Source organism: Stigmatopora argus, chromosome 4 (assembly GCF_051989625.1).
Source record: "Stigmatopora argus isolate UIUO_Sarg chromosome 4, RoL_Sarg_1.0, whole genome shotgun sequence".
In the NCBI taxonomy this organism is placed as follows: domain Eukaryota; kingdom Metazoa; phylum Chordata; class Actinopteri; order Syngnathiformes; family Syngnathidae; genus Stigmatopora; species Stigmatopora argus.
Genome location: NC_135390.1, coordinates 2,647,619 through 2,658,535, shown reverse-complemented (window position 1 = coordinate 2,658,535; position 10,917 = coordinate 2,647,619). Strand labels below are relative to the sequence as shown.

General features: G+C 44.7%; 2 protein-coding genes across 3 annotated transcripts in view; one reads left to right on the top strand and one right to left on the bottom strand.

The window, feature by feature from the left end:
• LOC144073741 (uncharacterized) overlaps window positions 1-189 on the bottom strand; it is a 16,377-nt gene extending 16,188 nt beyond the window's left edge. Inside the window, exon 1 of the mRNA XM_077599794.1 lies at window positions 141-189. The gene's annotated coding sequence lies outside the window, so the exon portion shown is untranslated. The remainder of the gene's footprint in view (window positions 1-140) is intronic.
• popdc1 (popeye domain cAMP effector 1) overlaps window positions 1-2,246 on the top strand; it is a 49,457-nt gene extending 47,211 nt beyond the window's left edge. For both annotated transcript variants that reach the window (XM_077599793.1, XM_077599792.1), the window contains one exon: window positions 1,906-2,246. In XM_077599793.1, the coding sequence (XP_077455919.1) occupies window positions 1,906-2,036 (131 nt within the window). In that variant the 3' untranslated portion in view covers window positions 2,037-2,246. The remainder of the gene's footprint in view (window positions 1-1,905) is intronic.
• Window positions 2,247-10,917: the final 8,671 nt, after the last annotated feature.

The following is a 10,917-nucleotide window of genomic DNA, read 5'->3' as shown; positions in this document are numbered from 1 at the left end:
AGAAGGGGGAAAGAAGGAAGCATGTGACAACATTCAAGTTAAAGGAAAGTACAAAGAATGCAACTTATGCAACTTATGTTTGTGAGAAAAACTGAGCATCGATCAGCTGAAATCTAATTGGTACTTAAATTTGATCCTACCAGTTGCGTATGATCGGGAACTGGAGGGTATCTTTGGTTGCTTGGTTGCCTGTCTTGTCCTGTCCTTTCAAGGCTGGACTACTGAGCTTTTATACTGGCTATGACCTATGACCTCAGGCAGGAAGCGAGGAGAGTTTGGTCTGATTGGGTTTTTCTGCCCCCTGTTGATCTGGAGGGGAGCAGACGTATCTTCCACTTAGTTGACTTGACAATAACCCATGCCAAAGCATAATTCACCCGCCCAGGACAGAACAGGGAATGTCTTCCGTGCACTGAAAACACTCCATGCCTCTTCAGTCCTAGGGAAATTATGCCTATCCCAAATCAATTATTTTATCCAAACCACCCAGGTACCATTTACCTAATTATTTTGATGAATGCCATTTCTGCATTGTTGTTTTCATGTTTGATATCTTAACAACCAAGCAAATATATAATAATGTAAGACTAAAAACCCTAACAGATTACCATTTTGGAATCTTCCCAACATATTTGTAAGGCATTTTAGGTAACTAACTATACTTTTTGTGTCAAATAAGAAACTAAAAAATATTGACATATTGAATACAAGCAGGTAGGACCAGCGAACCAAAAGACAATTTTTGCGCTATTTAAAAAATGCTCTTAGTTGTGTAACAAATAAAAGATTGAGTTTACACTCAGAGAAGGTGAAGAAATTCAATCATTCGTAGGATCCGACAGCCGTTTCCGGCCACCATAAAAAAATTCAACTCTCTACGTTGCACGGTTTGGACAAACGTAGCGAAAGTCTTAACCTCATTAATGAATCTTAACTTACTTACCTTATGTTTACCAAACACGTGACCTTTTAATTTTTCAACAAACCACTCCATTTATTAATTATTAATGTATTACTTATTAGCACCTAATATCTTCAATAGCTCCCAAGTGATTTGACGTATTGGCACCAAATTTAAAGGAAAGATAGGTCATTGTGTTATGTTTAAGGAACACCTTTTGGTTTTTCAATAATCCATTCTATTTATTAATTATCAATTTATTATTTTTATTAGCACCTATTTTGTTCAATACCTCCCAAGCCAATTGACATATTGACATCAAATTGACAAAAAAGGTATTTACCTTCTGTTTAACAAACACCTTTTGGTTTTTCAATCACAGATTCCATTTATTAATTATTAATTTATTACTGTTATTAGCACCTAATATCTTCAATAGCTCCCAAGCAATTTGATGTATTGGCACCAAATTTACAGAAAAGATAGGAAAATGAATGGCTATTACTGCTGAAGAGACCCTTTTGAGAGGCTTTTTGTCATAATACGGAAGCACTTTGTTTTACTGGTTCCTATCCGTGTGCTTTTTTATTTATGTAAGAAGGAATTTACCTCATTCTGGATGGAAGCATTGTGAATGCTAACCCATTTAAATGTGTTTGTTGTGGGTCGCCTGATGGTGTAGAGGTTCACTTGCCTGACTTTGATGCGGATAGGCGCGTGCTCGATTCCCGCTGGTGGCTGTATGATTGTGAGTGCCTATGGCCGTCTCTCTCTCTCTGGGTGCCTACAACTGGCGACCAGTATGGGGTGTAGTTTTCCTTTCGCCCGGAGTCAGCTGGGTATAGGCTCCGGCAACCCTCCCAACCCTTACAAGGATGCGCGGTGCGGAGGATGAATGAATTGTTTGTTGCATAGACAATGGTAAGCTCTTATACTGCTGCAACAAACACCAAATTACATTCTTTGATCAAACTCCTGAATTTTGTACTTTTGTCTCTATCTAGAAAAATCTCCAAGTGTCAGAAACTCTTCAAAAATGAAGCCGATTGAGGAAGGTTTGGAAGATGACGTTTTTGTTGATTCTCCTTTCTCCAAGCCCTACTGTCCATCCAGCACACCAACTGTGGATGTCTAACGTTGGGAAGGGAACAAAACAACATCCATTGCAAATTCTACAATCAATGGCAATTAATTGTACAAAAAATAAAACATTAGATTAGAACAATCATATTTCTTTAGAAAGTACTAAGATGTCATGTGTTTGTTTTGAATACAATGATACAACGACTTACGAAATTGGTACCAGAAGTTTTTTTCGTAACTTGGATTTTCGTAAATAGAGGCATACATATTTTACATTGAATTAGCAAAATTTGTTCCATTGGCCTTTCATACTCTCCCCTCAATCCTTTAAAAAATTGAAATGCATACTAATTTCTTATGAAATTTGCATGCAAATGTATGTATGTACAGTGGTGCATAAAAGTATTTAGTCAACCACCAATTGTGCAAGTTCTCTTACTTGAAAAGATTAGAGAGGCCTGTAATTGTCAACATGGGTAAACCTCAACCATGAGAGACCGAATGTGGGGGGAAAAAAACAGAAAATCACATTCTTTGATTTTTAGAGTTTATTTCCAAATTAGAGTGGAAAATAAATATTTGGTCACCTACAAACAAGCAAGATTTCTGGCTGTCAATGAGGTCTAACTTCTTCGAAAGAGGTCTAACGAGGTGTCCACTCGTTACCTTTATTAATAGCCTCTTTTTTAACTCATTATCGGTGTAAAAGACACGTGGCCACAACCTCAGTCTCTCACACTCCAAACTACTATGGCCAAGACCAAAGAGCTGTCGAAGGACACCAGAGACAAAATTGTAGACCTGCACCAGGCTGGGAAGACTGAATCTGCAATAGGTAAAATGCTTGGTGTAAAGAAATCAACTGTGGGAGCAATTATTAGAACCTGGAAGACATACAAAACCACTGATAATCTCCATGAAAGATCTCACCCCATGGCGTCAAAATGATAAGAACGGTGAGCAAATATCCTAGAGCCACATGGGGGGGCATAGTGAATTACCTACAGAGAGCTGGGACCACAGTAACAAAGGCTACTATCAGTAACACAATGCGCCGCCAGGGACTCAAATCCTGCACTGCCAAACGTGTCCCCCTGCTGAAGCCGATACACATCCAGGCCCGCCTGTGGTTCGCCAGAGAGCATTTCAGAGTACTCAGAAGAGGACTGGGAGAATGTGTTATGGTCAGATGAAATCAAAATAGAACTTTTTGGTAGAAACACAGGTTCTCGTGTTTGGAGGAGAAAGAATACTGAATTGCATCCGAAGAACACCATACCCACGGTGACGCATGGGGGTGGAAACATCATGCTTTGGGGCTGTTTTTCTGGAAAGGGACCAGGAAGACTGATCTGTGTAAAGGGAAGAATGAATGGAGCCATGTATCGAGAGATTTTGAGTGAAAATCTCCTTCCATCAGCAAAGACTTTGAAGATGAGACGTGGCTGGGTCTTTCAGCATGACAATGATCCAAAACACACAGCCAGGTCAACAAAGGAGTGGCTTCGTAAGAAGCATTTCAAAGTCCTGGAGTGGCCTGGACAGTCTCCAGATCTCAACCACATAGAAAATCTGTGGAGGTAGATGAAAGTCCGTGTTGGCCAATGACAGCCCCAAAACATAACTGCTCTAGAGGAGATCTGCATGGAGGAATGCGCCAAAATACCAGCAACAGTGTGTGAAAAGCTTGTTACAGAAAAGGTTTGGCCTCCGTTATTGCCAACAAAGGGTACATAACAAAGTATTGAGATGAACTTTTGGTATTGACCAAATACTTATTTTCCACCATGATTTGCAAATAACAGGTGAACAGGTGTGGGCATACTTGTTGGCCCCCAACTTGGTGCCTGTATGTTAGGGTTTACCCCGGTGGACGAGAGGGTAGCATCCCTCCGTCTTTGGGTGGGGGGACGGGACCTGACTGTTGTTTGTGCGTATGCACCAAACAGCAGTTCAGAGTACCCAACCTTTTTGGAGTCCTTGGAGCGGGTGCTGGAGAGTGCCCCTTTGTGGGACTCACTCGTTCTGCTGGGGGACTTCACCTGGAGGGGAGTGATTGGGAAGAACGGCCCCCCTGATCAAACCTGAGTGGTGTTCGAATGTTGGATTTCTGTGCTCGTCGTGGATTGACAATAATGAACACCATGTTCAAGCATAAGGGTGTCCATATGTGCACTTGGCACCAGGACACCCGAGGCCGCAGTTTGATGATCGACTTTGTGGTCGTGTCATCGGACCTGCGGCCGCATGTACGCGGTCGATTGGTCGCCGGTCTTTTGGTCACCGGTCTTTTGGTCGCGGTCTTTAGGTCGCCCGGAAGTTTGGTCGTCGTCTTTTGGGTCGCCAGACTTTTTTGTCGCCAGTCTTTGGGTCGTCTTTTGGTCGCCTGATCGGCTACTGCCATCTACTGTCAATTTATTAAATAGCAGATGGTGTTTTTATTGAAGCAGTCCAATGAACCTTCATTCTCTCTGGAGAACTTGCAATGTTGAAATACTTTAGATTAGATGGTCATTTTTATCAAACAAATAAAAGTATTAGTATACTTTTAGTTAGACAGTATTTAGATCGTTTCAACAGTATTTAGACTCTAAATACTGTTGAAACGATCAAAATACTGTTGAAACGATCTAAATATCTAATATCAAAATATCAATAAGAGCACTCATTTAACACATCAATAAGAGCACTCATTTAACACATCGGCTGCTCCCATTGACTGTCATAGGCGTCCAATGAACCTTCATTCTCTCTGGGAGAACTTGCAATGTTGAAATACTTTAGATTAGATGGTCATTTTTATCAAACAAATAAAAGTATTAGTATACTTTTAGATAGACAGTATTTAGATTACTTTAGATTAGATGGTCATTTTTATCAAACAAATAAAAGTATTAGTATACTTTTAGTTAGAAAGTATTTAGAATCTAAATACTGTCTATCTAAAAGTATACTAATACTTTTATTTGTTTGATAAAAATGACCATCTAATCTAAAGTATTGCAACATTGCAAGTTCTCCAGAGAGAATGAAGGTTCATTGGACTGCTTCAATAAAAACACCATCTGCTATTTAATAAATTGACAGTAGATGGCAGTAGCCGATCAGGCGACCAAAAGACGACCCAAAGACCGGCGACAAAAAAAGACCGGCGACAAAAAAGACCGGCGACCCAAAAGACGACGACCAAACTTCCGGGCGACCTAAAGACCGCGACCAAAAGACAGGTGACCAAAAGACCGGCGACCAATCGACCGCACACGGCGGCCGCATGTCAACCGATCACCACCTGGTGGGGGCAGATTCCAGTGTGGTCCGGGAGACCCAAACGTTTCATGAGGGTCTGCTGGGAACAACTGGCGGAGTCCCCTGTCAGAAGGAGTCAGAAGTTCATTCTTTCCTTTACACAGATCAGTCGTTCGGCAGAAAAACAGCCCCAAAGCACGATGTTTCCACTCCCATGCTTCACAGTAGGTATGGTGTTCTTCGGATCCAATTCAGTATTCTTTCTCCTCCAAGCACGATAACCTGTGTTTCTACCAAAAAGTTCTATTTTGGTTTCATCTGACCATGACACATTCCCCCAGTCCTCTTCTGGATCATCCAAATGCTCTCCAGTGAACCACAGATGGGCCTGGATGTGTACTGGCTTCAGCAGGGGGACACGTTTGGCAGTGCAGGATTTGAGTCCCTGGCGGCGCATTGTGTTACTGATATTAGCCTTTGTTACTGTGGTCCCAGCTCTCTGTAGGTCATTCACTAGGTCCCCCAGGGTGGATCTGGGATTTTTGCACACTGTTTGATAGGTTCACCCTTTAGGCATTCCCAAATGCACGCACAAATAAAACAGACATCTGACTCATAACCGGGGTCTTGCAAGAGAGAATCGATCCTGTCCCAGATCATTCTCCCGAATCGACGCCTCTCTTGCTTATTTATTACATAAGATTTACAACATGCATCTCAGTTCTCAAAACAATTGAAGGTCTGCCGGATCTTCCCAAGGGAGTGTTGTGGACAACACTGTCAGAAGTCAAAACAATTGAAAGTCCTCCGAATCTTCCCAAGGGAGTGTTGTGAACCACATTTTCAGAAGTCGATGTTTCTCACGGGTGCCACGGGTGCGATAGGCTTTTGTTGTAGATTTCTGTGCTCGTCGTGGTATATCTCGAGGGTTTCTCAAAACAATTTTGAGTAGTCCAGCTGGAGAGAGGAGAGACCTTCCCGTTGTTTATCATGGTTGCAAGCAGATGTACTAAAAATGACTTTTTTAATGTTAATAAGCTAAGTAAATGAAAGCGTTCTTCATTGCGAGCAAATATATAATAATGTGAGACTAATAACCCTAACACCGTTCTTGTTATCATTTTGACGCCACGGGGTTAGATCTTGCATGGAGCCCCAGATTGAGGGAGATTGTCAGTGGTCTTGTATGTCTTCTATTTTCTAATAATTGTTACCACAGTTGATTTCTTTACACCAAGTGTTTTACCTATTGCAGATTCAGTCTTCCCAGCCTGGTGCAGGTCTACAATTTTGTCTCTGGTGTACTTCTACAGGTCTTTGGTCATGGCCATAGTGGAGTTTGGAGTGTGAGAGACTGAGGTTGTGGACTGGTGTCTTTTATACCGATAATGAGTTAAAACAGATGCTATTAATACAGATAACGAGTCGAGACCTCGTTAGAAGAAGTTAAACCTCTTTGACAGACAGAAATCTTGCTTGTTTGTAGGTGACACAATACTTATTTTCCACTCTAATTTGGAAATAAATTATTTAAAAATCAAACAATGTGATTTTCTATTTTTTTTCCAGATTCTGTCTCTCATGGTTGAAGTTTACCCATGTTGACACTTACAGGCCTCTCTAATCTTTTCAAGTAGGAGAACTTGCACAATTGGGGTTGACTAAATACTTATTTGCCCCACTGTATATTGGATTGGATAACTTTATTGGATAACTTTATTCATCCCGTATTCGGGAAATTTCGTTGTCACAGTAGCGAGGGTGAGGATGCAGAAAAAGGAAAGCCTTTTAGACATAAATAGATAATTAATAAGTAAGTTAATAAATAAATACATGAATAAATATATGAATTAATAAGCGTGTTGCTGAAGTGTAAATATATATATATATATATATATATATATATATATATATATACATACACATACGTGTACATACACCTAAACATATACATACACACACATATAAGCACATATATACATACATACACATAGATGTACATGCATGCATACGGTAGGTCTTAACACTCAGCCATTTTTTTGTTAAAGAGCCTGACAGCTGATGGGAGGAAGGAGCTGCGGAAGCGCTCCTTCCTGCAATGAGGGTGCTGCAGTCTATTGCTAAAAGAGCTTCGGAGGGACTCCACAGACTCATGCAGGGGGTGGGAGGTGCTGTCCATGATGGACATCATCCTGGTCAGCATTCTCCGCTCTCCCACTTCCTCCACAGAGTCCAGAGGACAGCCCAGAACAGAGCTGGCCCTCCTGACCAGCTTATTCAGCCTGTTCCTGTCCCTCTCCGTGCTCCCGCATCCCCAACAGAGCACTGCATAAAACACTGTAGATGCCAGCACAGTGTCGTAGAAAGTCGAGTTACGAACAACGGTACATACGAACATGTCTGCAAATTGTGTTATATATATATATATATATATATATATATATATATATATATATATATATATATATATATATATATATATATATATAAGTGGTGTGCCGTCAGGGCCTTCAAGGCCTTCTATGCTGGCCTAAGAAATATCTGAATCACAGACTGATGTTAATTATATTTTGTCTATGAATACTTAATAAATAATTCCAAATTGTCTGTTAGCTTCCTTTCATTGCTTTTCCCCCTGGTTGTATTGCTTCCAGGTGTGTGTTTTCATATTGAAGCATTTAACCAATTACATTTCAGCCATTATTTGTTGCCAGGGTCAGAAATCTTCCTCAAGGCCTTCACAATCAGTTCTGCAGGCTCTGCTGCATTAAACAAGCGTCGATAAGATTGTTGCTTTAACCAATCAGAATTCGATTTGGTGACACCAAGGCCTTTTCGCAGGCGTAGGGATACGTCATCGCTTTCACCAACTATGATTGGCGAGTGATAGTGTGGACTAGCCAGAGCTGCCAAACTGTATCTGGAGCATGCTGCACAAGCAAATATATTGTTGTGTTGATTTAATAGCTGTTTTGTCAACTCGCAAAGGCTGAAGAAGGAGAAAAAAATGATTTGTTTGCAGATTTACTGTCAAAGCCATTTTCAAGACGGACTTTTCAAGAAAAAACAGCTGGACATCATTAAGAAAGGTCGGACAACTCCAAACCAAGCAAGCCTGTCACAACCGGGAAAGAACATTTTCAGCACTAAATCGAATAAAATTGTATGCCAGAAATATGACAGGACAGGCTCGACTTTCAGCATTAGCTTCGATGGCGATAGAAAAAAAGGATGAAAAAAGGAGGATGGATTTTGTGTACAGGTAAAAGGGCTTTTTGGTGAGTAAAACATGGCTATCTTCCTAAATAATATTTCAATTGTATGAGGTTATTATTGATGATTTTTTATGTGTCACAGCTGTAGCTGCAGTAGAGGTTTTATAGCCATAATGTTACGATCGGGGGTGGAAGACCCCAAAGCAGGCGAGGGCTGCGAGTCTGGTTCTCGAATCTTTATTAGAATCGTCCAAGAGACGGGCAAGGCACAAGTGGGGATGGCGTCGGCGAGTCGTTGGTCGTAGAATGGAGGTCGGAAGCCGTGAAGCCCGTCGTGAAGTCCAGAGTGGAGGGTACAAAGGGCGAGGGTGAAGTCGTAGTCCGTGGTCGTGGGGCTGAGCGTAGCCGGAATCCTCACTGTGAGCTGATCAGACGATCCAGCGGCGTGGTCATGTTCTTGGTGGCCTTAAATACTCCTCACTGGCTAATGACTCACACCTGGCAGCACTCGAGTCATTAGGGGCAGGACCTGTGATTGGGCGACGGCCGCAACCAGCCACCAGTCTATTCTGGGGCCTGACAGTACCTCCCCCACTACGCGGGCCACCTGGCCCGCGACGAAGGGCCCCCGGGTGTTCCTGGTGGAAGTCCCTGATGAGGTCCCTGGAGAGGATGTGGCGGGCAGGAACCCAGCTGCGCTCCTCAGGACCGTACCCCTTCCAGTCCACCAGGTAGTGCAGGCCGCGACCCCGGCGGCGGACGTCCAAAAGCTGTTCTATCAGAAATGCCGGACCCCCCTCGATCATCAGCGGAGGGGGTGGGGGATGGTTAGGGGGGGACAGAGGACTCGTCATGACTGGCTTGATCTGGGAAACGTGGAAGGTGGGGTGGGTGCGGAGGGGCGGTTGGAGCTTGAGGCGCACGGCACGTGGGTTTATTATCCGTTCGATCTTGTAGGGGCCGATGAAGCGGGGAGACAGTTTCCGGGACTTGGTCTTTAAGGGAAGATCACGGGTGGACAGCCAAACCTCTTGACCCACGACGTAGGCTGGTGCGGGGGCACGGCGGCGGTTGGCCTGCCCTTGGGCACGGTTGGAAGCAAGCTGAAGCGCGGCCCGGGCCCTCTCCCAGATACGGCCACATCTGGTTAGGTGGGCCTGGACAGAGGGCACGGCAATCTCCGCCTCCAGGGAAGGGAATGAGGGGGGTTGGTAGCCTAGGGAGCACTCGAAAGGGGACAGGTTGGAGGAGGCGTTAGGGTGGGAATTGTGGGCATATTCAATCCAGGGCAGATGTTCACACCAGGTAGTCGGGTCGGCATTGGTGGCGCAGCGAATCGCTGCCTCCAACTGCTGATTTGTGTGCTCACACTGACCGTTAGACTGTGGATGATATCCCGAGGAGAGTCTTGCGGTGATCTTCAGGGCTGAACAGAAGGCAGACCAGACGTGCAAAGTGAACTGTGGACCCTGGTCGGAGACGATGTCGGCCGGAATTCCATGCAGGCGGAAAACATGCTGCGTGAGGAGGTCGGCTGTCTCCTGGGCTGAGGGTAGTTTTCGGAGGGCGATGAAGTGGGCCGCCTTGGAAAACCGGTCGACTATGGTGAGTATGGCGGTGTTACCCTGGGACTTGGGAAGGCCCGTAACGAAGTCGACCGCAATATGAGACCAGGGACGACTAGGAATCTGGAGTGGGAGGAGTAGACCGGAGCTTGGCTTGGTGGGGGACTTGTTGCGTGCACACACCTGGCTGGCAGATACAAAAGATTGTGTATCTGCCCTTAATGTTGGCCACCAAAAGCGTTGGCGCAATACCGCCTGTGTGCGAGCAACCCCTGGGTGGCAGGTCAGGCGGGAGGTGTGGGCCCATTCAAGTACCTTGGACCGCATTGAAGTCGGAACATACAGGTCCTTCTGCGTACCTCTTCTTGGGTCCGGCTCTGGCTCTTGGGCCCTCAATAACTCGGCTTCCAGCCCCGTCCTCATGCTAGCCACCATGCAGGAGGGAGGTAGGATCGTTGGGGGCTCCTCCTCCGAGTCCGGAGACTAAAAAACGTGGGATAGCGCATCCAACCTCCCATTCCTGGAACACGGGATATAGTTAAGCGTGAAATTAAACCTACTGAAAAACATGGTGCACCTGGCCTGGCGAGGGTTTAGCCTCCGGGCCGACCTGAGGTATTCCAGGTTCTTGTGGTCCGTCAGGACCGTGAACGGCTGGCTAGCCCCCTCTTGGTGGTGTCGCCATTCCTCCAGGGCCATCTTCACCGCGAGCAGTTCCCTGTCTCCAATGTCGTAGTTGCATTCAGCTGGGGACAGCCTACGGGAAAAGAAGCCGCAGGGGTGCAACTTCCCATCCGCCTGTTTGCGCTGGGAGAGGACAGCGCCGACCCCCACCTCCGAGGCGTCGACCTCCACCTGGAACTGCAACTTAGGATTGGGGTGGGAGAGGACGGGAGCAACAGTGAAA